We start from the raw sequence: 25,574 nt of genomic DNA on the forward strand, positions 1-25,574 counted from the left end.
AAGAACCAGCCCAACCGAGCGGACCGAAGCCCCTGTAACGATCAGCCGCACAATGAGGTATGATTTGCCACACTAGATTTAGAACATGAATCTACACCGCCATCTGCAGCAAGCAGATTGGCAAATTAATTGCCTACCAGTATAGAAGCAATTAAAAGTGCCAATATGCAAATATTGGCATGCGAATATGGTATGTAATGAGGTGCAAAAGGGGATATATATACACTGTGACACCAGTACCACAGCTGACAGATTCTGCATGCTGTACACTGTATCTCAGGAACGTGTTTCATACTTTATTCCTTAAATGTTGTTCTTTTTACTCCTTTCAGGAGGAAACCCGATGCCCTTCTGTTTCTCCACATCCCCTCACCACCGCTCTGCAATGCGGAGGGCCTGCTATTGTACTGCAGGTTCAAACCGCTGCAAACCGCCCTGCTGCCCGAGGTGCTTGGCCACAGGAGTGCGGTGGGACTGCTGCTTGACCACCACCACAGAACAGGAGGGGGGTGCGTGTCTGAGGCGGTGCAAACGCGCACCCCCGACACTGCCACCATCCGCCTCGCCTCAGGACGCGCTGTTTCCTCAGGAAACACCGCCAGGAGAAGCGCTGAGCGGCCAACACCGCTTCTCCCCCCAAGGGCCCACCGTTCCGGCCCAGCCCGCAGTCCCGGGTCCCGGGGCCACAGGGGATGGACGTGCGGGTACGGGTGCGGGTGCCGGGGTCCCGTGTCCCGGAACAAGCCCACCCGCCGCGGCGCCGCCCGCCCCGTCCCTCCCGCACAAGATGGCGCCCCCGCGACGGCAGGAGGCCGCGCTCTCGCGAGAAGCGGTGCGGAAGGGGCGGTGCGTCAGGCGGAAGAGCCCGGTGCCGGCCGGCGCGGTGGGCGGGGCGCCGCGGTGGCGGCCCCAGCGCAGCGCTGCGGCCTGTCCCGGCTCCGGTACCGCGGGCAGAGCCCGCCCCTCGCCGTGTGCGCCCGCCCCGCGCCGCCGCTCCGCCCGCGTCTGCTCTCCCCCGCCGCCGGGGATGCGCCCGGCCCCCCGGGGCAGCGCCTCTGCCCGGCGTTGGGCTCCCTGAGCAGCCTTCCCCGCGCCCCCAGGCTGACCCTGCTGCTCCCCACTGAGGCGCGGGCGGAGGCGGGGAGCGGGTGAAGCCCCCGCCCGGCGGCCTCCCCCATGGTGGGCTTCGGGGCGAACCGGAGGGGCGGCCGGCTGCCCTCGCTTGTGTTCGTGGCGCTGGTGGTGGTGATCGCCATCCTCGCCTTCAACTGCTGGAACGCCTCGTCCCGCCAGGCGCTGCTGCAGGAGGAGCTGGCCGAGCTGCAGAGCCAGGCCAAGCGCACCGAGGTGGCCCGGGGCCGCCTGGAGAAGAGGAACTCGGACCTCATGGGCAAGGTGGACTCCCACAAGAAGCAGCTGGAGCAGAAGGAGGCCGACTACAGCCACCTGAGCAGCCAGCTGCAGGCCAGGGACGGCCAGGTGAAGAAGTGCGAGGACAGCAAGGTAAAGAGGGGGAGACAGGAGGCTCTGCCCGGTGGCCGGGCTCCCCGCAGCCCCGGGAGGGTGAACCGAGCCCCCGGAGGTGTGTCGGGCTCGGTCGCTGTTGGGACATTCGCAGTACACTCGGGTTTCTGAAAGCATCCCAGAAAAGAGCTGAAAATGCCCAGCACAGGCAGTGTGTTTGCAGACAGGGGAGACCCGAGAGCTCGCTGGTTTCCAGACTGCTGTTTTTAAATGTATTCATTTTTCTTCAGCTTTCCTCGTCTGCTGGTCTTTTGTGATCAAAAAGCTGTTCACAGCCTTAAAACTACAGTTAGTTTGGCCTCAAGGAGAATGACACAAGTCTTAACGCTCAGGTGCAGCGCCCTGAGCTCGCCTGGCACAGCACAGCCTGGTCCCTGCCTGTGCTTGGGGCATAAAAGCCTCCTGCTGCTGAGACAACGTGTCATTTTCCTTAGCTGGGAAGAGAAAAGCCAATGTGAAATCCAGCCTGTCCTGTTGTGTGGGGGTGGCCTGGGGACTTCTTTTGTTGTGGAAGGGAGGAGGAGTTCGTGCATCAACTTTCCTTGTTCCGCTTTCGTGATGATCACAGGCAGCTGGTACAGAGGAGTTACACGGGCGAGCTCTGGTACTCAGTCGTGCTCGGCAGCGGGTGCTCTATTTGTATGCAGTTCCCAGTTGTGCTAAGTGAACGCTGTTTATCTCCATGGGATTTATGGAAATGTCACGCTCAGCCTTGGTACTCCCTGAATTTGTTTTTCGGGCCCTTTCATATCACACATTTGATGAGCAGTGTAAGAAAATGCATTTAATTGTCCCAAAAGAAGCTGAATACATGCATGTCTCATTACAGAGTTAGCCATGTTCAAACTGATGAACTTTGTGTTAAAGTTACGTTTTCTTTCTTGCTGAACCATTAAAATGAACCCATTTGTGTGATCAGCAAACGTGGCACTTGTGCTCTCCATTGGAAACTAATGCCACTACCGCCGGCATAAATAATGCTGTGGTACTCTGAAATCGAGATTTAATTAATAAATAGGTATTCTATACATATCAAAGTCTGATGAGTAAGAGCTGAACTGAGGTTGAACTGGTTGAACTGGATGATCTTAAAGGTCTTTTCCAACCTAAATGATTCTGTGATTCTAAAGCCATTAAGTTTTAACAAAGGTGCTGCCCCTTGTAGAAGGCAGAAAACTAGTAGTTTTCTAAATGTTTGGGGCTTTTGGTTTTGGGTTTTTTTTTTTTTTTCACTGTTGGCTTTTTTGAACTGAACTTCTGCATGCAAAAGAAGACAAACAGGTTTAGTTGCTCTTTGCCCTCTTCATTAAAAGCAAGCATCCAAAGGTGGGAGTAGCTTGAAAACAACACAGGCAGTGGTCAGCGCCCTGAGCTGGAACTCCCTTTCTTGGGCTGTTGAGGGTACTAAAATAAGGGGAGTTCATGGCTCAATGGAGGAAGGCTGGTGATGGTTGATAAATGCATTGAAATTGGCTCCAAGCTGCAGGCTGTTGGAGAAGTGGCAAAGGCTCTTCAGGGCTCTTCGAGGGGAGCAGTGTAGGTGGGTGCTGGTGGTGTGCTTGTTCTTTCTGTGGATGAGGTTGGTTTTGTGTTGCTGTTACTGAGCCTGCATTCATAGGGCAATGAACTTGGTTTGTGCATTATCGGCTGCCAGGCATCCAGCTCCTCGGTGGCATTGGAGTAAGCCGGCAGCCACTGGGCTGCCGGCAAGGCTGGCTTTTAATACAGGACATTTTGTATATTTCTGTAAGTCCGTGATGTTTTACAGTAGGACACCAGGCAAGGAAATGCGGGTGTGAAGTGAGGGTGCCTGGCAAGGGCTGCTGGAAGCCAGAGCCTGCTCTGATGCATGACACAAACCAGGGTGCTGTTGAGCCTGCCTGCTGACCACGTCGTTGTTCTCCAGAAACCTGGCCCGTCTTTGGACACTCTGAGTCAGGAGGGGAGCAAGAGAAATAGGACTGGTAAAATGCACAACTGAATTTTATTGCTGTTGTGTGCATACTGCAGTATATGCCCTGTATCCTCATTCTTTGTTCTAGAAGCTGCCACTTGAGGCCAAAGGAGCCAGTAGCTTTTGAATATCCCCTCTTCTTGTGTTCAAAGTGTTCAGTGGGCCTTGACAGGCAAGAGCAGCAGCATGGTTTATCAATAACCAGCCCCTGTCCCTTTCTCCTTTCCTCCCATGTGAACTACTGCAATATTCTTGGTGGCAACAATCCTGGTTGGGTTTTTTTCCTTCGTAAAAAAAAAAACCTTTAAGTGACTCTAGAGAATAAAGCTCTGCTTTAGAGAATAAAGATCTGTCACAGAAAGAAGTAGTGAGTAGAAGGTATAAAGCGTCTGACCAAAAAAGGCTTGAAGGATAATTGTTTTTCTCTCAAAATAGAATTTGGCAAGGATGTTCTTGGAACAAACTGGGTTTTACCAACAGCCCAATTGTGAAATGCAAGAGCCGGAACAAAACACCATCACTGGTAACTCCCAGGTATCAAGTGATCACAGCAGATCTTGGCTTGTTTCGTAGAAAACTCCTGAGAGAGATGCTTCTCTGGTGGTTCTCAGAGCGTCGGTTCTGCTTCGTGCCCCTTTGTCTCCATAAGGGTTTCCTTGCCTTGTGGTCATGTAAATCAAGTGCTCATTTCCCAGCGTTGAGGCAGCTCGGGCTTCTGCAGGCAGCTTCCTCCTCACTCAGTGGTATCTGTAGTCGAGCCCAGACCCTGTGTGTGTCTCCTCCCTCCTGCCACGTGTGCAGCACGCCAGTCACTGCACCAGGGTGTTTGCTCTTGGGAGCAAATGTAGGAGTGTGACCTAGTGTCATGTGGGGTTTCAACTGGAAAGGAAAAAGCCTGAGTTCTTGGGGTTCTCTTCTCCTGTCACAGTGTGATGAGCTCACGGTGGTCTCTTGGACCCTGGAAGAACCAGAGGAGTTCTCCTGGAGGCAGACAGGCAGTGGCTGCCCCGCTGTCTGAGAGGTGATGTGTGCATGGGTACCATTAGTTTCCTGAGTATTTCATGCTGCTTTGCAGCACACTGTGAGGAGGCTTTTTTTCCCCTCTCATAGCTTTACACGTCCCTTTGCAATAAGCTCAATAAGATGATCGAAGGGCAGGAATGTGTGGTGGAGAGCTGCCAGATGGCAGCCACCCGCTGGGTGGGGGTTCAGAGCTCTGTGGTTGCCATTGCGCCTTTCTCATCCCAGAGCTATGGCTGGTGCCCCGAGATGGTGCTTCACAGGATGGAACTGTGTGGTAAAACATCCTTGGGAGCAGCTGGCTATGTTCTTTGTTGCCAAAACTCCTTGATAGCTCCTCAGATTGCAAAGCTGTAGCTTTACAGCAGTGATACTGAGTGATCTGCCATGCTTACCACGTGTTCCTGATGATCAGTGTCATCCCTGATGCTGTACTAATAGCGTGGTGGTAGCACTGTCTATTCTGAAAAAGGCAGTTGGCAACATTAGAAGATCTTGTGCGAAGAGGCTTTTGAGCAGCTCTCCTGTGCTGTTCCTGCACGTGCCTTGGCGATGTGTTGGCTTGTGAGGCTGCACCCCGGAGCATGGACACTCGTGCTGCTTGGACGGGCAGCTCAGAGGGTGCTCTTGTTGGGTAAGGAAATGCCTCCCAGGGAGGTAGGGTGGGTGTTTACCATTATCAGAAAGCAGCACCACCTGTGTTCTGTCCCACCACCCATAGAAATAAGCTCCAGCCTGCTCCTAACTTCCTTTTCTCACCTCACCTTTCATTGCAGGACACGATGTTACACTCCAGGCAGCACTGGGAGGGTTGTCTTGCGCGTACAGAGCTCTGGTGTGCACAGGATTTCCGATGTTTTTTCCCTGTGCGGAGCTCATTGGGTTCCAGAGAATTTCTTTTGTGCATCCCAAGTGCTTTGGAAAGGATCTGAGAAGCCACTGAGAAACAGACCATACAAATAGGACTAAAGGAGGACACGGCTCAGAAAGAACTGGACTTGTGCCATGGTTTGTGGAGTGTGTTTTTTTGCATGTGTAGGTGGAACAGATCCCATGAATCATAGAAAAGCTTCTTCCCTTCCTATCCTTCAGATGAGGGACATTTGCTGTCAGCTGAGCTGTTTTGGATATAAATCCTGTCACTTTTCTCTGAAACTCAACATCACCAAGATGAAAGATTGTGTGATAAAACTGATGCTATCTCCAAATCAAACCCTGTAGCAGACAGGCAGCCCTCCCCCAGCCCGTGGCGAGTCCAGTGTTTTATGGGATGAGGAGAAGCAAGCCAGGAGGAAGGCTTCATGTAGGATGAATTCTGACAGATGAAGGTTTGAAAACAGAACCCGCCGCTTCCCTCCTTTGTTGGTAGATTTATTGGGCTCTGGGAAAGATCTGCTTTAGGGTGGAGGAGAGGAAGGATTTGGTCATTATTGCCAGAGGCTTTGCAAAATAGGAAAGGTGCTTTTGGTTAGTGCTCAACAATCATGGTTTGTACCTGTCACCCTGTCCTGTTGTTGGCTTGGTGGAGAGCTGAGTGCCTGTTGGAATAGAAGGGCTCGGTGGTCACTTCTGCCTGTGCTTCTGTGTGAAGTCCAACACAGGCTTTCATTGACCTGGGTATTGTTCTTTGTGCATCCTGTAACTGGAGTGCCGTGAACCTCTTGGTGGGCAGAGCACGTGTGTAACTGTTTCTCCAATGTGTGGCTTGAACGGGCCGAGGCTGCTGCTCAAGTGTCCCTGGGCTGTTCCCATTTTGTACGTGTTTCAGAGCAACGTGGTCAGGGATCTCGGGTTTCCCGGAGATTGCATCATCTGCCATTCTTCCTAGTTTTGGGAAAAGCCTGTGAAGTGGCTGGGCCTCCCCCGCGAAGGTGGGAGCATGGTGCTGGTGCCTCTTGGCTTGGTTCTCAGCCTGGGGCAGGGTTGCTGCCAGCACTGCCCATGTGTGCGGTGCTGAGCCAGGACACTGCAGCCTGGCACGGAGCAAGCGCTGGCCGGAGCGCTCTGTTCCGTGAGGAGCCTCTGGGATGGGGCTGGAGCTCTTCCCTGGCCCTGTGCCTCCCCGTACGCTGTGTTCTGCGGAACATCACGGCTTCAGCAGTTCCGGTATGGCCGGAGCTCCTGAACTTGGAAGTGCTGCCTCAGCCATGTGGGATACATTGAATCCCAGGGTCCAGAGTCTGTGTGTCTCTTAAACACAAAAACATGCGTGAAGTATTTTTAAAGACATGAATAATTTGCTGAAAGGGAAGGTAGAGGTGGGTGGAGGAAGCCTTGAAGTAAGGACACATGTCTCTTGTTTGGTTCGACAGGAAACGTAGGTAACTGACTCGGCCGCTGAGCTTCAGAATCCCAGCGGGAGCTGCAGTAGCCCGAGTGTGCCCCATGCCAGAGCAGGGCTGCTTGTGCCTCAGTTTGCTATTCAAGAGGTAGTTCTGACCTTGCAACCTGAGAGTCACAGCCCTGTTTCAGCTCCCTTTCTAGAGTTACTGTTTAAATCGATCAGGAAGCTGCAAGAGAGAGAATTACAGCATCACTGTTGCCTAATGAGTCGTGGGGTTTTTCCCCCTTTCTCAGTATGTTCTACATGTGCATCTTTCTCTTTGTTTCTGCCATGTTTTGTCTTTACATATGTCTTTGTGTAACAACAAGACAAAGCATCTTTACTTAATGCGCATGCATTTCTCATTTATTGTAACTGCTATTTATTTCCTTACTAAAAATACCCAATGAAAAGCTGGTGTGGAAGGCTGTGGTGTCAGATTCCCTCTTAAAAATAAAGCGTGTGGTGAATATTTGGTAGCATCGCATCAGTGATTTACTTTAAATAGCCATTAGGTGAAGAGTGGTTGTGCTGCTGATGCTGCGTTTATTTTTATACCCTTGCCTTTGACACTGGGGATGCTCCGTGGCCTCCTGCAGTGTCAGGATGCAGTGTGCTTGCTTTAGTGCTGACAGAATGGGCTGGTTCTCATAGAAATATGTTCTGGAAATAAATTGAAGTCCTTGTTAGCAAGGCCTAAAGACAGTGTTCAGGTTGGTGATATCAGTTACTGGTAACTAAATACACATCACTTGTGTTTACAGGAACTCCACACACATCATTCTGATAATCCCTTATGTACAGTGTCTTTACAAAGCAAACAAACATGCCTGAGCCTTCAGCCTCTGACCTGCTGATGCTCTGTACTTACACCGCTGTTTCTTCTTTTCAGATTAAGCTGCAGAACAACATATCCTATCAAATGGCAGACATCCATCGTTTGAAGGGTAAGGAACTCAGGGCTAAATGGTGGTTTGGCAGGCTGGGAAGTTGTGTGTTTTCACTGCCTGGGTACTGCAGAAAACATCTTAAATGAGAGATCAAGTGGTCCTGGAGCATCGTATAAAGCGAAATGCCCCATCCCTGGCAGTGTTCAAGGCCAGGTTGGACACAAGGGCTTGGAGCAACCTGCTCTAGTGGAAGTGTCCCTGCCCGTGGCAGGGGTTGGAGCTGGAGGAGCTTTAAGGTCCTTTCCATCCCAACCATTCTGTGAAATGTCACTGTATGTGCTTATTGCCTACTCTGGATAAGCACAGGGTTGGCTCTTGCAGACTTTGCTTGACTGTCTGCAGAAAGAACGTGTTCTGGCACTGCTCACTTCCGAGAAACTAGAATCATTTTCATGACCAAATACACAGTTTAGTCGTTTGGATCAGCAGCGTTGTGATACTTAACATTCGAGTTAGAAAAGGTCCAGAAGACATCTTTTGGGGCTGTTTATGCAGACATGATTACAGTGCCTGTGATGCTCCTGTGGGGGTTTCAGAGTGACCTCGAGCAGCTGATGCCAAACTTTGAACACGCCTGCAGACAACACGCTTGGCACTTCTGCCTCTGTCTCTGGAGGTGCAACTTAAAATAGCAGGAAGCATGACAATTATTTGTAGCCCGAGGAGCAGGGAGAGGAACTTCTAGAACAACTGTGAAGACAGGAAATATGTATTGGTTTTATGGATGGTGTGAAGGTACTTTCTGTTGTACACTTACTGCAGAAAAAGGGTATTTCATCCTCACCAACCTAGTAGTACTTCTATGTCACTCAGAATGGCAGAATCTTTTAGGAAATTAAGGACATTTCCAACAGATGGGTGAACTAGCATTGTGTAAGTCTTCTGAATGAAAAGGTAAAGAAAAACTGAGGGGTTTTGGCATGGTATGAGAACTGTTCGATAATTCATACTGACATCTGGCAAACACGAGTAAATTGGAATCTTTGTCAAAGTTACTTAAAGAATCTTTAAAGTATATCTAGAAGAAATAACGTAGAACTTGAGCATATTTTTAACTTACTTGGCAATACTGCCAGTTGTATCTGCCATGGGGCATTTTTCTTCTTCTGTTTCTGTTTCATGTTGGTTTTTGCTGTTCGCTCTAGAACAACTGGCAGAACTGCGTCAGGAATTCATTCGCCAGGAGGATCAGCTGCACGAGTACAAGAAGAACAACACTTACCTTGCAAGGAGGCTGGAGTATGACAGGTAGGGCTTCAAGAATGGTGGTAACTGTAGGTTTCTGTATGTGTGGTGAAAGTCTGTGCTTAATAAAAAGTGCAAATTAATCCTATTTCTGCTAATCCTCGAACTTGCGTGTGCTCACTTGGTGATGTTACTGTGACTTAGCTAGTCGTTTGATTTTAAAGTTCTATTTTTTGTGGTGTTCTGCTCCTCCTCCTAAAGTGACTCATGATCCAAGAAAAGTCTCACTTACTGGAGTTGTTCAGCCTTGGACAATTTTAAGGCAGTGCATTTTTTCGAACTTGGAGATCTTGGTTAACAAATGCTTCAAGGAGTCCAGTTGACTAGTCTGTGATTCTCTATGACACAGCTCTCGAGCTGCCAGGGGTTTAATCACTGGCTTTCTAGAAGTGTAATTTTATCTTTTCACTGAAGTAGAAAGCATTGTGTACATTGAAATTTGAAGTCGACCTCAGCCTTTATTTATATTCTTTATTCTTTACTCTGTGTGTGGTGTTGAGTGTTTGTGGGTTTGTGGGAGACAGGAGTTTGGTTGAATTGGGTTGATGTTGATGTGGCTCATGGGAGAAGTTGGGATCCTGAGCTGTGTCATCCATATCCTGTTATTTGAGTTGGTGGCAGTAACTGATAGTAGCAGTTGTGCATCTTCTGTGTTGAGAGCCATGGGGGAGATCCTGCTTTCCTAGAGGAGTTAATGTGTGCTGACAGGTTAACTGTGGAGCTCGACTTTCCCGTCGCTTTCCAGGGTTTGGAGATATGTTCAAGGCCATTCTGTTCATTTTACTGTTTTTCTGCTCTGTCCCTGTTTCTGTCCAGTTCTGCTTTCTTTCTGTATTCAGTCCATTTCCACTCCACACACATTCCAGGACAAGGATTTTTGGACACACTATTCTAGTTATAGCTCAGGTTTGGCTTTTTGTGCCGCTTCATATTTTTCTCGCTATTTCATTTATGGGAGAGCAGATGCAACAGATGAAATATAACTAACAATGTGTTTCTAATCAAGTCTGCAGTGTGGGCAGCAGATCAAGGAAATGAGACTGCAGCATGAAGAAATCATCAAGAAATTAATGGACCAAGTTGTGCGGGAACAGAAGGTAACACACAGCGAAGTTTTGTTGAGTTAGAAGAGGCTGAAGTCCTGTTTGTTTGACTGAGCATTGCAGATATGTGGAGGCTTTGGACATTTCTTCCGTAACTTTTGGTTAAATATCTTCCTGAGCAGGCCTAAATGGGTATTAGTGTACAAACATCTGCCTGTTCTGCTCAGTCAGTGAACTGAGCCTTGGAGATGGGGCTTAATTCCTTGCTCTGCTACAGCCTTCCTACATGACATCATTGTGAAGGATTTCAGTTTCTTCTCTGTAAAATGGATATTACTTTACAGCTCTCCAGGGCAGGATCTGTGTTCTTACAACCTTGTACAGGTTATTGCAAAGGGGAACCTGATCTCTGTTGAGGTCTCGAGGTGCTAATGTGATGCAAATAACAATGGCATTTGAATGGTATCAGGGGTGTAATTATGTGGTGCAAGCTGCCGGTAGAACATGGGCCTCTTTCCTACAAACAGATGACATAACCTGCTTTTCTTTAAATCTAATTTCCTTACTTGTCTCTGTTTACAAACAAGCAATAATAAGGCAAACTTAAAGTAGGTTTCAGTCTTAAAATCTAGAGTTGTTTCAAAGTCTCTGACCTGAGGCTTAAGGCCAGTGACACCTTAACCTGTCTGTGTTACACTTGAGCCACATCCACCAATATAAATGTCTCACAGCCCCGCTGCATTTCACATTTTGTGTCCTGTGTCCATCCTCTCATTTCCTACTCCCAGGACTCAGGTCTGTAGATGGAGGAATTCTGCTGCTGTTCGCTTTGGTGATCATGTAATTCACAAATGCCATTTTGCTTACCCAAAGTAATCATAAATTTGAGGGCATTTGGTTTGTTATTTTCAGGGATGTGTTTAATGCTGGTTCCTTCCGAATTTGTTCTAACAGGAAACACAAAAAATTCAGTCCAGTAAAGACACTGAAGTAAGTCCCAATAATGATGACCAGCCGATACCTAAGACTGTTCCGGAGACAGAAGATAAAAACACAGTAAAGAACGAGCAGCCTTCAGATCACGTTGCAAACGGCAAAGGTATCTCCTGGGTTTGTTATTTCTGATGGATAATGAGCCAGTTTGTGGTGTCCTCGTACAGAATCCTGCATTTCTCTGAAGTAGAACAGTGAATTATCTCAGGGTGAGCCAGGAAGGGGCACCTTGTTGGAGAGATGGTGGCTGCGGGTGAGGAGCCTTGAAACCACTGAGCAATGTCTCTAGCTGGGAGGAACAGTGGGGACCTCTGGTTATCAGGAGCTCTACAGGAGGCTGCTAATGAGTAATTATTGCGGTTGTGTCCTCCCTGGAGTCCTCGCTGAAAGGCAGACGGGGGTTCCCTCTGTTTCTACTTCTTGTGCTGCCGAATCAGCACCTTCTGGTATCAGTTCAATGTCTGTTCCAGCCAGCTTCTTGCAGCAGGCTTTCTGTACTCGGCTCCCAAGAGCAGTACGTCTGTTTCCCATCGTTTTCTGGAGACTGCACTGATTTTGGGAGTGCTGCTCCAGAGCAGTCTGCAGTGGAGCACAAGGAGTGTTGTACTTGTGTTATCAATATCGGATGTGTTCTGTGGATAAAGGACTTTTCTTCTGGTCTTAGAGCCTTCCACAAGAGGGAGATTCACTGTTAATAAGGCAGCATATCCTGTTCTTGTCTTACAGAGAAAATGAAACCAGGAGGAGATGCAGGAATGCCTGAAATAGAGGATAATGACGCCGCTAAAGCTGAAGACACTCCCACTGGTTAGAAGTATTCTAATACTTTCACGTTTGGGTTCTTGGTGTTGTATATATTGTTTGAATGCCATGTGTTTCACAGTGAAAGCAAAGTTTTAAAATCTGTCTATGGTAATAATATTCAAGTGGGGTGTAAAATCATGTGCTTTAAAGGTTTGAGTTCTCAAAAATGAATGCTTTTCATAACTTCATTATTTTTGTCCCAGAAATCTTGTATTTTATATTTTAATCTATGGTTTAAAACCAAGAAAACAACAACAAAGTTGGCAGGATTGTTAGGGGAAGGCCTGGTATACAGTGTCTGTTTCATGTTAATGCTTTTGTCCTTGTGTTTTGTTTTAGCTTTAAAGAAGCCGCTTATTTCAGCTCCTAAAATTGAAGCTCATCAGCCTGTGTTAAATTTTCCAACTGAGCAGCCCCATGCTCCAAATCTGGCACCAGGTAAAGTTCTTACTAGCAGGTGACAAGTCAGCATTTTGTAGGAAACCCACTGTTAATGTCTGCTGCCCTGAGTGTCAGATGTGCGTGGCCAGACCCTTCTTGGTGTTTGATGTGCTTGCAAAAAGGGAGCTAGTGACCAGTCTCTGCAGGATACAAGGCTGAGCGTGTCCTTAGTCTGGCTTCCTGAGGCACTGAGGTTCTGTGATCTTTTTGTCCATCCCCCAGTAATTTCTGAGCCTTTTGGCCAACCTAAATGTGAGAGTTACACGTTTCAAAGAGAGGTGCTTCAAGATTTCTCCACTGGGCAGAGGAGAGTAATTGAAATTGGTATCTCTCCTTGGGGGTACTCATTACACAGGGCTGCAAGACATCACCGGGAGTTGATTGTAGATCTGTTGGTAGCCTGTTCTGTTCAGAGATTAAACAGTGGTTAAATTGCTCAGTGTCCTCCTGTTCCTGTGAGCAGCTCACTTGAGGGTGCTTGGGGGAGGTTTAGGACATGAGAGAATTAAAAAATCCATAGAAAATACACTGAAATTTAATGCTCATGGATCAAGTCACTTTGCTTTAATGTCAAAGAGAAGGTTAGGTTCTGTCTGCACCTTTGGCAAGTTCAAGTACTGTCGTACTGAAACCTGTTCAATGTAACATGCTTGTTACATGCGTGTGACACAACCAACAGCTTGAAGTTTATTATGCCCATCCTTGGGCCCTTTGAAAAAAGGGGCAACAGAAGCACTTCTTAACTTCTTTCCTTTCGCGGTGGCTGCAGAAGCAGATGAGAGCACCAGAATTGGTGAGCTCACAGCTTCTGTACACATTCAGAGTTTATTCTTTCTAAATGTCAAATCTTTTAAATAGTTCCCTTCCTGTTGTTCTGGGGCAGTGCTTTTTGACTTTGATTAATGAGGAAACATAAAAGACAGCATGTGAAAAGCTTGCTGGGTGAAACTTGGAGTTCAGCAGCAGCAGGTTGATGGGGATTTCAGGGGGGATCAGGGCTTTCTGTATTCCTTGGTTACATGTTATTCTTACCATACTTATTATTTGTAGCATACCTGCTGTGACCTTCTGCAACCTTCTCAGATCGTAGCTCTCAAACAAGAAATGATGCTTGCTAGACTTGAAAAGGTGAATTAGCAGGAGGATAAAGAAATACATAAACGTATTATTGTTCTGGGCTTCATCAAGCACTTCAGTACATACAGAAAATCACCTGAGAAGGTGACGACTGGGATTGATTGTGTATTAAATGTGATGAATTCTCTTTTGCAGTAACTTTACAGCCTGCTTTTGGAACCATGTAAAACCAAACATGCTTCCTTGTTCTGTAGGTGTGCGCAGTGATGCTGATGGAAACGCAGACGTTGTGAAGCAGATCCCTCCCAATTCTCTTCAGCACTTGAATTTTGAAGAAAACATGGAAAACCAGAAGGAACACAAAATTGAGACAGACCATATCAAAATCCCAAAGAGCAGAGTTAGCGACTTGCAGAAGATGAAGCAAAGTAAGTTGCCAATATCATATACTTCAATAGAGTAAAATCACTTCAGTTTCCACCTGTAATTGTGCCTGTCTGGGAAGTGGGAACCATTACAGCAGGTGGTCTTCTGGAGAGTAAACCTGAAATGTAATATGTTAGTGTGTAAAAGACACACCTAAATGAGTCATCTTTCATCTATATATACATGTATATATATACGTATATTCAGGCGTTAAGAAAAATATTTGCTTACAGGAATTAAAAATGCTTTTGGAAGTTACTACACATTTAAATAGATTAAGTCAAAACCTTTGACACATGCCTGATAGTTACTTATATTCACACTATTACTTAAATGAAGTTTTGGACAGTATCATAGGAGTGCAGCCCTTACATAGAGGGTCTTTGGGTGGTGTATTTGTACTGGCCAGAGGTTTGTCCTTCTCCGTGAGGAAGTTTTCCAGAGCCCTTCTCTTGCACATCTGCTCGAGGAAGAAGCCGTCAGACAGGAGCAAATCGTGTGTGTGTTGTGTGTGATGGTGGTGAGGCTGCTGAGGCTTAGTGGGCAGGCAGCAGGTAAGGACTCGCACAGCCACGCATGCTGTGAGGTGTGTCTGTCTAACACTGGGAGAGTATTACACCTACAGCATCTTCCTGTAGGAACATCACACTGAAACAAGTTTCTTACGGTATCAGTGGAGATATAACACTTCTGAGTATGTGTATACAGTATAGTATAGAGTATACTGACTGGGTATACTGTAACCTAGTTATTTTAAAAGAACTGATTCTGATTGTTAAGCATTTGGGTGGGGAAGGGGCACTTGGAAGAAAAAATCCATAGTGCTGAAACATCTCTTGGGTTCTTTTGTTTGTTGGGGTTTTTTAAAATCCAGATAAGATTTTTCTTTCTATCACTATTATAAATTCAACTTTACACTTCTTTGTGCTCAGAGCTAAGTAGTTTCCATTTAGGCTTTGGTTTCTGTTATAAAATCGTTCTGTACTCCAAGATGACAGGTTGTTACATCAGAGCAGCATCCTCAGAGCCATGAGAATTGGGCAGAGAAAAGGACTCTATAGCCTCCTGCCAGAGACCTGTGTGAATGCTGGGGACTGGATGGACAGCGGTACATGTTGTTGAAATAGAATCCTGAACTGGTTTCAGTGACCAGTGAAGAGGGTTCTGAAAGCCAGACTCACTCTCAGGGACATGAAATAGTGAATTCACTTTTGTCAGAAGTTTTAGTTTGGGAAGTTCCCTTTCTCAGAGTAAAGCTGTGGATAGTTGATAGTGCCTGAGAGGCTTAAGAGGCCACCTGGAATGGCTTCTGAACCATTCACAACTTTGTGGTGTGAAGGTACCTCTCTCAGAAAGACATATATTCAGAAAGGGAATGCAGGAGGATGTGAGGAGTTCCAGAGGCCTGGCAGCTCTGAGACCTGGAAAGGCACCAGAACAAACCCTCCAGTTTAAACATGACAAGTGGTTAGCATGAGTTTCTCCAGAACAGATTGTGACCAAGGAATGTGATCTGAAAGTATGTATTCAAAGGAAAGAGAGCAGTAAAAGCAGGAATGTGGCTTTGTTGTAGGCAGATGAATGGAGACCTGGTCAGGAATGAACTGCTATTTGGTGAGTGCACAAAAGACTATTCCAGGTGTAGGTATCCTTTATGGTTTTATTTGCAAAGCTTCTGTGAGGTTCACAGAGGTGCATCCGCTGCTTGCTGCTGTTTGGTATTTTGAGTGCAGGATGACCACTGATGTAGGAGATGTGGCTTCACAACATAAAATCTTGTGAACATAAAGTAGTCTGCAATTAAGAACAGAGAAATTCCTGCCCAGAGTGAGTGATGCAAGTGAGCAGTTTGGTCAAACTGACGTGGGCAACAGTGGGTGTTAGTCACTAACAAATGTTTGAAGTGAGGTTTTTCCTCTGGGATGTGATAACAGGATGTCAAGATAATGAGATGCAGTAACTAACTCTGTTTTACCTAGGCCATCCTCTGGCTTTAAATATCAAAGATGATGGGAAGCTGAAAGGAATTCAGGGGAGAGAAAACGACAAACAGGGTTTAGTACGAGAGAGGATAAAGCTTTAAGAAGCCATGGGCTGAAGAGGTGGGGAACGGGCATCAATTTACTGTTGCCTTTCAGAAACAGATGCTTTGGGAAGGCTTCAAGGATTTTAATATCCCTCATGGATCTTTCTGTTGAAGCGGGGATAGGTGCATTCAAAACTGGCGTGCAGCCTGGCAAGCTGTGCCTCTCTGTATCCTGAGATGTACAAGACAGTTTTGTTTATCAAAGAAGCTGCTTGAAGACCCTGTGCTTGCCACGTGCCCACAGCTGAAGTGAAAGAGCTTCATGTTTCGGTGGTTGGGGTCTTCAAATGGATGTGCTGTCCTTCCTGGGTACGGGGGAGTGAAGGGCCCCAGCTTTGCAGGCAGGAGCAGTGAGTGGGATGGCTCCATTGTAGGCTGCGAGTCAGGTATCATCACTTTTCTCTTTGCTCCTTCATATTTGGAGTAACTTTGATGTAATGATGCACTGAGGGAGAGGCCTTTTCTCTGTCACCCATGCAAATAGCTAATCCAGGTATCTGGCAGATTTATTTCGCAGCTGGTCAGCAGTGGCTGTTTGGAAAGGTCCATCAGTGACACATCCATGCCCCTCGTGTGGAGGAGCCCAGCTCTGGCACGCCGCTTCCACTGGAGGCAGTTGCCTGGCTGTTGGTTACTGAAGGCTTCAGAATCAGGGGATTTCTTCCCAAAAGGTGTTTTCCTTTTAAATTTTGATAGTGAGGTGCAGAGCTGGGCACATGGCTTTACTGTAGTTCAGTTGGTGTCTTCCATGGCTTGTTTTATATTTGACATGTGTGAATTGTACAGTTCTGTCTGCTTTTTACATAGGATGCAGTGGCCAAAAATAAAAACAGCAGCAAGGATTACTCAGCTGGGGATGAACAGAGAATAAGACACTAAACTTCTCATTTCTAAGCAGATCATAGTTTCTTCTTGCTTATTCTCTGAAAATAACTGGAACTCCTGTTTCTGTACGCCTGAGCCGCACTGGATGCGATTCCTCTGCATTTCTTCCCCATCCAGACAGCAGCGTGTTACTGGTTCTGTCCTGGGCTTTGTGTGCTGCCACATCTGAGAGTTTTCATTAAGAAATAATTTCAGTTTTACATCTGTCCATTGCAGCCTCAACTCCTCTTAAATCCTGGTGCTAAACTCATGTTCTTCAGCTTTAATTCCCTCTCTAATTGCTTCCACTGTGAATTGCTTAACATCTGTCCCAGTAGAGTGTGTTCTCAGTCCGTTTCCAGCCTGTAATGGTTGTATCACACTTTAATCCTATTTTTTTTCATTTCCACATCATCCTCCTGGACTCGGATCCTCTGCAGGCCCAGTGTGACATTCCTGAAGCGACGGGCATGCAGAGTGAGCTGCGTTGACTTGAACAGATCTCCTTGTACCCCATTAACTACCAGCTCTGAACTTGACATCACACCATTAATCTTTCATTGTGTGCTTGAGCGACTCTCTCGTCGTTGCAGACCTCCAGCTAATTCTTGTGGCTTTTTGTGCATTGTTTCAGTGTCTGGAACTATTCTTAATTCTTTGCTGAGAGACAAAAATACTGGATTCAGAACATTTTGGAAACTGTTGAAGCCTAATAGGAAACCAGAGTGTAAAGCCAAATCAATTAGGTAGTTAAAAACAGTCACTTCAGAGGCACAAGGCAGAGCTTTGCTGGGTTTTCACCCTTGACAGTGTGGTGTGTGCTCAGCAGAGGGACCCGCATGCGGGGTCTGCAGTCTGTTGCTCCGCTGTGTGTAGGACAATGCTGGCGGTCCTCAGAAATAAAGCCTGGGTACATCCCCCTGTGTCTGCTCTTCAGCGTGTTCAGAGAACTCGCGCTGGCATTTGGGTAATGGAAGATGGAGGTTTTGTTTTGGCACTTACTCCAGCTCTTTCCTCTGAGAGTGAAGCTTGTAATGAGCCAAATGCTGAGGGACTCTGCTTGGAGATACTCCATGACCTGCTTCCCCCCTGCCCTCTCCCCTGTCCCCCTTCCTCCTCCAGCTGAAGCTACCCCAGCCCTGTCCTAACCTGCCGTCTGCTTTCGTTTAGAGTCTCCCTGTTTCTTTTCTCTCTGCTTCTGACTTAATCCTTTGCCTACTTCACAGGCCGATTCTTTGATGAGAATGAGTCCCCTGTTGATCCGCAGCAGGGTTCTAAACTGGCAGATTATAATGGGGATGATGGTAACGTGGGTGAGTATGAGGCAGACAAACAGGCTGAGCTGGCTTACAATGAGGAAGAGGATGGTGATGGTGGAGAAGAAGACGTCCAAGGTGAGCTTGGGCCATATCTCCATCTCATTGTAACAAAATCCACCCTGAGTTTCCTTGTTGAATTTGTGTAAAGCCTTGCTACATTGACCTGATCACAAACTTCCCATATGGAATGAATGAGCTTTAGGCAATCCTTAAATTTGGTCCTGCTCGTGCTTGAGAGCGACACTCGGGCTGTGGGCAGTGAGAGGATTCTAGTACCTTATTTTGGTTGTGCAGCTTCTGCTGGAGAATCAAGACACTCAAATTACCCACATGGGGTTCCCACCTCACTGGGGTGCAGCCTTGGATGCTCCTAAAGCCATTTCAAACACAGAAGTGTAGTTTTTGTGACTACTTTTGTTGTATCCACCCTGAGGCCGTACACAGCGAGGTCTCAGCTGGGGATCCCCAGTGTGATCTTTGTGCCTTGTACACAGATTCAACAGGCTCCTGCTTTCCTTCCTAACCCACCTTGTAAGGGGGTGACCCGGTGCAGCCTAACACCCGCCTGTGCATGTCACCACCTCTGCATGCGCTGCTGAGCATCACCTCCATCGCTGTGTGCTGTGGACCCGCCATGCTCTCTGCCATCCTCCACCTATTGTTGGTCACAGTCTGTGAGAGGTTTGCATGTCTGGAGGGGAAAATGTTTCCATAAGCATATATAGGATTTCCATTGAGTACAAAATAGAGGGGAACCCCCCCCCCAACCCCGATTGACGTTCTGTGGGCACCCTGATTTTGATCCTCATAATGCAAGTTTTTTATGGTAGTGTTTCAGACACGTATTCAGTTGCTGTCCAAGCATAATTAATGGGGAAAGCTGGTACAAAGCACCTGATGTCTGTGGGCACGTATTGAACTATGCAGTGTAAGCGGGGTTTTGGCCAGGTTGGTGGTTTGAAACTCATGAGCAAGCAAAAGGAAAGTGTGGATCAGAACCAGGGCAACGAGTGCACTTGCTGATAGAAATGAGACCTGTGCTAGCAGTGCGTTCTGGTTGTTACCCTCAAGCAGTGCTTATGGTCTTGTCACTGGCAAGGGTGCTCACTGTGTGTCCGTGTGTCCAAGCTCTGCCCTGCGCTCTGAAGCAGTTGGTGGGTTGGGTGCTTCAGGTTATTTAGCTCGGTTCCCCTCGGTGAGCAGGAGGTGATGCCCGGCCCCTCACCACGTCCTTCACTGGACTTCACAAGACGACTCTTGGCACTTTAACCAAGGCCAGGAGCTGTTCCTGAAGCTGTCCCAGCTTCTACCACCCGCCTTACTCAGCCCTTGGGCCTGTCTTTACCAGGAGCATGGGAAGAGGCAAAAGGAGGCCTCAGAGCTCCTCGCTGGTGTCCTTATCAGCATGAGGACATCACTGCGGTGGTCTTCATGGGGAAACTAAGGGCTTTAGGTAGCAAGAGTTAATCCCATGTGTGTTACAGCTATTACCAGCAATGCGAACAGCGTTCCTGCACACCATGTACAAAAGGGTGGGGAGGATACAGACATTAGTGGTGGAAAAGTGTTAAAGACCACAGAGATTGTGCTCATGTAGCTTGTTGTGCAAGGGATGTTTGAAAAAGAGCTCTAACTGAAAGTGCCCTTGTAAAACAGTTTCCCCATAGATGTGGTACCTGTCAGCTCACTGCTGTGCTGGCCTTAAATTTGGACTTGGTGAAAACCTGTTTTCTGATCCCCCTGCCCTGTATCTGTGCAGAGGTAATGGTTTACTACCTGGTGGTGAAGATAGAGTGACTTCTGGAAGCCTTTTAATGAAGAGTGCTCTGAGCAGTGCATGTTACTGCCTCAAACTTAACTTTCCAAACCCTCTGTTACGCTGTTTCCTAATGACTTGTTGACTTGACCGGAGGTACAAGTGTCTCCTTTGGTCTTCACACTGATCTGTGTGAGGGTGGGATCGTGGGGGGTGCAGGAGGGGTTGGACTTGTGTAGAGGGGGAAAAGAATAATTCCCATCTAAAAATGATTAGGAAAACATCTCCTGGTTTTGCATCAGGCTGGAACAAGGCACGTGGCGTGTGCAAACAAAGCAACTCCATTAAACATGGTTTTTGTGGCCACCAGAAATGCGTGTGCCTTGGGCTGACGTTACGAGAGGCAAATACACAGACCTGGGCGATGTGTCCAGCCTGGCATTCCAGTGTCCATCCCTGCCCCTGCCTGCGGGGGGTTAAATGCTGTTGGCCTCTGCTGTAGTCAGTGTGGTTTGCGGTGGCCGGGCAGTGGAGGAGCCCGTACATCAAGCGATACCCTGTGCTGTGCCAGTGGGTCCTCGCTGAACAGCAGCACATCGTGGAGATAAGCTTCAGGCTCTCTGCTGGGAGGAGGTGCCCAGCGGGTGCTCCCTCGCTCTTGGGCTGGGGGATAGTTGTTGTACGAGTGTTGAAGGGCTTCAGCCAGCTTAACACCTAGTGAAATCTTTGCTTGCCGTTCCTGTGAACAAGCATCTTTGCTGACCAGAAAGGCACAGCCCGGCTCTGAAGCTCAGGAAGAGCTGTGAGCTGAAACAAGGGAAGTTTTAGGGCTTGGTCACTTCCCGGGGGAAGGAGGCTGGAGCCCACCCGGGGCAGAGCAGAGCTCCTGCAGGTGGAGGGCAGACTATTAGAATGTATTTTAAAACATCACTTGAAAAAACACTAAATGTGCATTTTCCTGGTGGATTTTTTGCAGGAAATGGGTGTTCTGAGGATGCACAAGTTGGGAATTTTTTAACCTTACAGTTTTTCATGAGGCTCAAAAACCAAAATCCAAGGAGCATAAGTCAAGAAGTGGGACAGAGTAGAGTGGTCGAGAGACAGACACTGTGGATCTGAAAGACAAGATGGAACATCTTACAGAATCCCAGCCTGGTTTGGGTTGGAAGAGCCCTTAAAGCTCCTCCAGTTCCAACCCCCTGCCATGGGCAGGGACACCTTCCACTAGAGCAGGTTGCTCCAAGCCCCTGTGTCCAACCTGGCCTTGAACACTGCCAGGGATGGGGCATCCTCACCCTTCCCTTCCGGGACAGAGCTGTAAACCCATTGTAAGGATGACCTGAAGGATGTGGCAGCCTGGGGTGGCAATGTGCTGCCCTGGCTCCGTGTTCCCGGCGGAGCACACAGCTACTCTGCAGGTCAAGAGGAGGCATCTTGCCTGATGGGTCGAGCATGTATCACGGTGTAGGCTTCTTCCAGCTGTGAGGAGCAGAACATGTCACTGGTTCTTCAGCAGTACTGGGAGGGAGAAAGGGATTTCACTGACAACAGCCTGGAAGGGGCTGGGAGCTGCTGTTCCTGTTTTTAAAAGCCTCTTTTCAGCTTTCACCCATGGGTCTGGGATGGGAGGTGGTGGTGTGTGAAACACGGGCAGCAGGGCTGGCTCCAGCAGTAGTGCAAATCCAGCACTGAAAGATGCACTGGCCACCTCGGTGTGGAAGGCACCCAGCCAGGGGAGTAGGTGGGAACAGTGTCACCATAGCCTGGGGGGGGTTGTACTGCTGTGAGGTGCCAGCCTCTGTGGCACCTGAGAGCATCTGAGCTCCAGAACGGGCTGAGAAGTGTTAACGGAGCTTTGCAGGGTAGCCGAGTGTGGAGCTGGGCTGTAGGGGGGGGGGGTTCGAAATCCTCACAGGAACTCTCAGATCGCAGCAGTGAATTTAACTCCCTTGGCCGCCTCCTGAGTCGCTCCATCTCTGCAGCAGGGTTGCAGCAGAGCTGAGGATGCTGTCCCAGGGGCCGACAGCCACCCCAGGCCCCTGTGTTCTCAGTGTGTTCCCCCCTGAGCTCATTCCCAAACCCAGGCACGCATTCGGTGCGGATGTATGCATTGGCTGCTTAAATGTCTGTCAGTAGCAGCGCATCAGATTTGAGCCGGGTGTTTTAATTGCAGATGATGAAGAACGGGACCTACAGAACGACCTGGTTGACTACGGCAAGTCCCGCTTCAGCGACGGCGTCCTGTGAGCTGTGGACAGGGACAGGATGAGGCTGCACCCGAGGAACCCGACGTGCTGCAGAACTGAACCATTCCTGCTTCAGGTTCCTTACCTTAAAGGGAGCTGGTAACAAAAAGTGTCACATACTCAAAGTCAGCGAGTACCAGGAGGCAGTTGTGTACATATGTGCATAGTTGTACTATTGCAGATTGTATTAAAACTACATTTTTGTTGTTACATTGAGCCAATTACTTAGACTGTTCCTTCTCTGTAATAATCTTTACACTTCAAACTGGTATTATAAATACAGGCTGACTTGTTTCTGCAATTTAGACAACTTTGTAAACTGGAGAACTTGTACAGTTTGTATCTCATGTAACAAATCCACTGTGGAAACACTGTACAGCCAAAGGACTCCTTTTCTACAGTAGCTGTCTGCGGGACAGCACTCCCGCCTTCCCCATGCGTGCTGTGTTGTGTTCCGCAGGTGAGCTGTCAGTTGGGAATGAGAACGGGATGTTTAAAGAACTGCTCCCTCCTCCATGGATCCGAGGGAAGTGCCGCTCCCCAGCGGCACGAACCTCCTCACTTCTGATCACAGCGACCACATCTCGTAGCTAGAGCTGGAAATCAGCAGTTATTAGAATTCCAGTGATTTGAAACAGCCTGAAGTAGTTGTGTAACTAATAGCTTGGTTTAAAAGGTGATAGAAATAAAGCAGCAGAGCTTGTAGGAGACCTGTGTGGATGTGTTAGAGAGCAAGTGTGTGAGGGAGAGGAGGGCAGGTCTGTGCAGCTCTGGAGGGACGTTGTGTGTGCTCTTACTGTCCAGCAGCATCCATCCTGTTGTCACACAAGTTAATTTGCAGTTTAATGCTTTGATAGGTCTCTGTCTGCCACGTTCCACGTTTTGATTTGCTGTAGCAGAAGGTTTGCAAGTTTAATACTTTTTGTATTCTGTGTTTCAGCACTTTCTGAATTTCATGGGAATGATTCTGTTGATCTGCAGTTGTGGAAAGTAAGGTTCTGAACCCAAGCTGCTTCTCCAAAAGGGCTACTGTGAGCAGGGGGCCCAGGACCCGGGCGGGTGGACGTTCTCTCTGTACTCAGGTTCTGATTTGGAGCCACAGTTGAGGTTTGCTCAGTGCCCATCAGCGAACCTCCGACAGAAACCACAGCAGTTGTACCACTCTTTAGTTGGCTGCAGGGATCTCTGACCCATCAGTTTTAAATAGAGAAGAAATGAACCTTCCAGCCTCTGGCGCTGCATCCAAGGGGGGTTTTGTTTGAGGCTTGAGCTCTTCATTCCACACTTCTGGGAGGCAGACGGGGACAGCCCTTTGCATGGTGCGAAAACGAGATGCTGAACCTGCTCAGCATGAGCTCCCCTCCTGAAACCCCACGAGGAGCAGGAACTTGTGCCAGGGCTTAAGGAATTGCAGCCTTCAGCAAATACTCTATTTAAGCTCTATGATTTTTATTTTTCTTTGTCTTAAAATGTAATTTCACCCTGAATTAGGTGTTAACTTGAATTCTTCTAATGAAAGCAACAGTTATGGGTTCTAATAAATTAAGTTGTTTAAGGTATGCGAGGCTTCTGGTGTTTCTCTTTGACTTTTTACAGTTGGACTAATTTTGGGCTTTGTGGAAGTCAAGGTGCTTTTAGCTGCTTGTCTCCTAGAGCATTAAACCAGTTCATGTTATTCCTTTGAATCTGCTCAAGTGGGGGCTTTTGAAAACAAACCCCCCCCTTTTTTTCTGTCTCACAAGCAGAGTGCTCCCTTGGCACCTGGGGCCTGTGTTGGTACATTTATCATCTTGAGCGGGGTGGTAAATGATGGGAAGGATTCCTTAAGGTGATTCTGTTCATTCTGACTTTCCCTGTGGCCTGGGTACTGCTGGACATGATGCACAGCGAGAAAACTGTTGGATAACTGATCCTGGGAAATAGGTGAATTTTATCATTATAGTTTTGCTATAACTATTACATGCACAATCAGTTTATTACATAGAACTTGTCTTCTTGCCACAAGCTGTCTCTTACTTTATATTTAGAAAAGCCCCACTTAAGTTTCTTTAGGTCAATGATAGTCAAAATGAAAAGGATCCTCATCCCAGCTTCCTGTGCTGACCCCCTGCCCCTCCCTCACTGAAATGGTTGCTGCAGCAGCCTTGTGATGCACCCGCTGGACTTGGGAAGGTACCTGCAGGTCAGAATTGGTTGGGCAAGACAAGAAATGGGTGTTTTTCATAGTATTTGAAGATGGTGAAACAGCCCAACCCCACCCCAGAGGGGTGCTTGGCCTCAACCACTACGCTTCTTGGGTTTCTCTGTTCTTTATTTGAGAAACTGATACAGTTTTATGGCTCATTTCATGATGAGCCAAGGAAGGGGGAATACAGAGACACGAAGGTGATACACAAGCATCTGTCTTGGAAGAAGATTCCACCTCTGGCGTGATCGGTGCCTCCTTGGAGAGCAGGAGGAGGAGGAGGGTGGCTGGTGACGCACCCCTGGGCGCAGGGAAGGTTCACCAGGGGGCGAGTGCTACTGGTTCCCTTTCCACAGGCACTGAGCTCCTCCGGCAGCAGCGGCCCCCATGGTTTGGGAAGTGTTTGGCATTAGCACAGCCCCTATAGAAGCAGTTTGATCTCGGTGGGTATCCTTTTAAGGAATCCAATTTAGGTCCCAAGCATTTCACCCTTCGTTATTCAGTGATCCAATGCTTAAAGAATTTTATTTCTAAGGGGAATTGTTCTGTCAAATTCCACTTTGGTAAAAAAAAAACCAACCCTGTGTTCTTTTGGGAAATGGCCAGATTGTGTTGAGCAACGCTCCTTGCTCGGGGTGGTTGTAGGTGGCTTCCTCATGGCTTTTCCCTCTCCCCTTTCTCACACGTGGCTCTTGCTCCTTCTCCCCCCAGCCAGCCCTGTCCCACCTTCTCCTTCCCGTGGCTCCTCCAGCCTGCAGCGGTTCCTCACTGCCCTCCTCCTCCTCTTCTCCCACTGCACCCGCTTCCAGCAGCTCTCCAACAGCCGGGACTGTGGCTCCGGAGCATCAGGACACTCGCTTCAGTGAGGAACAGCAGCCAGCCACTGCTTGAGCTGGAAGATACGTGTCTGATCCATCACGCTGAAGGTGCGGGACTGCAACCAGGCAGCTTCGTTCTTCGGGAGCTCCTCATCCTCAGGTCAGATTTGTTCTTGTGCAATATCCCAGGAAGCAGTGAGTCCTGCTAGTTTAACCCTATTTTTGAGTGCTGTAGTGACGTTTGAATGGGGGTAACCTCTTTGGCTGTAGGTGGGCTGTTCCTAAAGCAAGTGTCCCCAAAGGCAAAGTAGCCCCAAAAATAGGGCTTGCTGCTTTCCACGTGCTGGTAGGGGCTGCAGCCATCCAGTGATCAATCCGTGCTCAGGAGCCACTTACCAGTTCTTTACAAGTGCAGTCACTAACACATCCTCACCCACCACATATCCCCCCTCCTCTGAGGAGAGCGGAAGCCTGAGGAGGTGACAGAAGTGTGATTGTGC

General features: G+C 48.1%; 1 protein-coding gene across 2 annotated transcripts; it reads left to right on the forward strand.

The window, feature by feature from the left end:
* The first annotated feature begins 845 nt into the window (after window positions 1-845).
* On the forward strand, window positions 846-23,630 carry GOLM2 (golgi membrane protein 2). 2 transcript variants are annotated; one of them, XM_030497430.1, is made up of 10 exons: window positions 846-1,503; window positions 7,714-7,768; window positions 8,917-9,019; window positions 10,023-10,113; window positions 11,014-11,158; window positions 11,779-11,859; window positions 12,196-12,294; window positions 13,629-13,802; window positions 17,977-18,144; window positions 21,999-23,630. In XM_030497430.1, exons 1-10 carry the CDS (start codon window positions 1,177-1,179, stop codon window positions 22,070-22,072), a joined length of 1,317 nt encoding a protein of 438 aa, XP_030353290.1. In that variant the 5' UTR covers window positions 846-1,176; the 3' UTR covers window positions 22,073-23,630. The 2 variants fall into 2 exon arrangements, with proteins under 2 accessions (XP_030353290.1, XP_030353291.1); XM_030497431.1 differs by lacking the exon at window positions 17,977-18,144 and having other exon boundaries at window positions 21,999-22,455.
* Window positions 23,631-25,574: the final 1,944 nt, after the last annotated feature.

The sequence above is a fragment of the Strigops habroptila genome, chromosome 9 (genome assembly GCF_004027225.2).
Source record: "Strigops habroptila isolate Jane chromosome 9, bStrHab1.2.pri, whole genome shotgun sequence".
NCBI lineage: Eukaryota > Metazoa > Chordata > Aves > Psittaciformes > Psittacidae > Strigops > Strigops habroptila.

What these genes read in the sequence shown, in the direction of transcription:
- GOLM2 (XM_030497430.1), top strand. Translation starts at nt 1,177, where the DNA reads ATGGTGGGCTTCGGGGCGAACCGGAGGGGCGGCCGGCTGCCCTCGCTT. An exon ending in AAGTTGTGCGGGAACAGAAG is followed by an intron (nt 10,114 to 11,013) that starts GTAACACACAGC and finishes TTGTTCTAACAG; the next exon opens with GAAACACAAAAAATTCAGTC. An exon ending in TGCTCCAAATCTGGCACCAG is followed by an intron (nt 12,295 to 13,628) that starts GTAAAGTTCTTA and finishes CTTGTTCTGTAG; the next exon opens with GTGTGCGCAGTGATGCTGAT.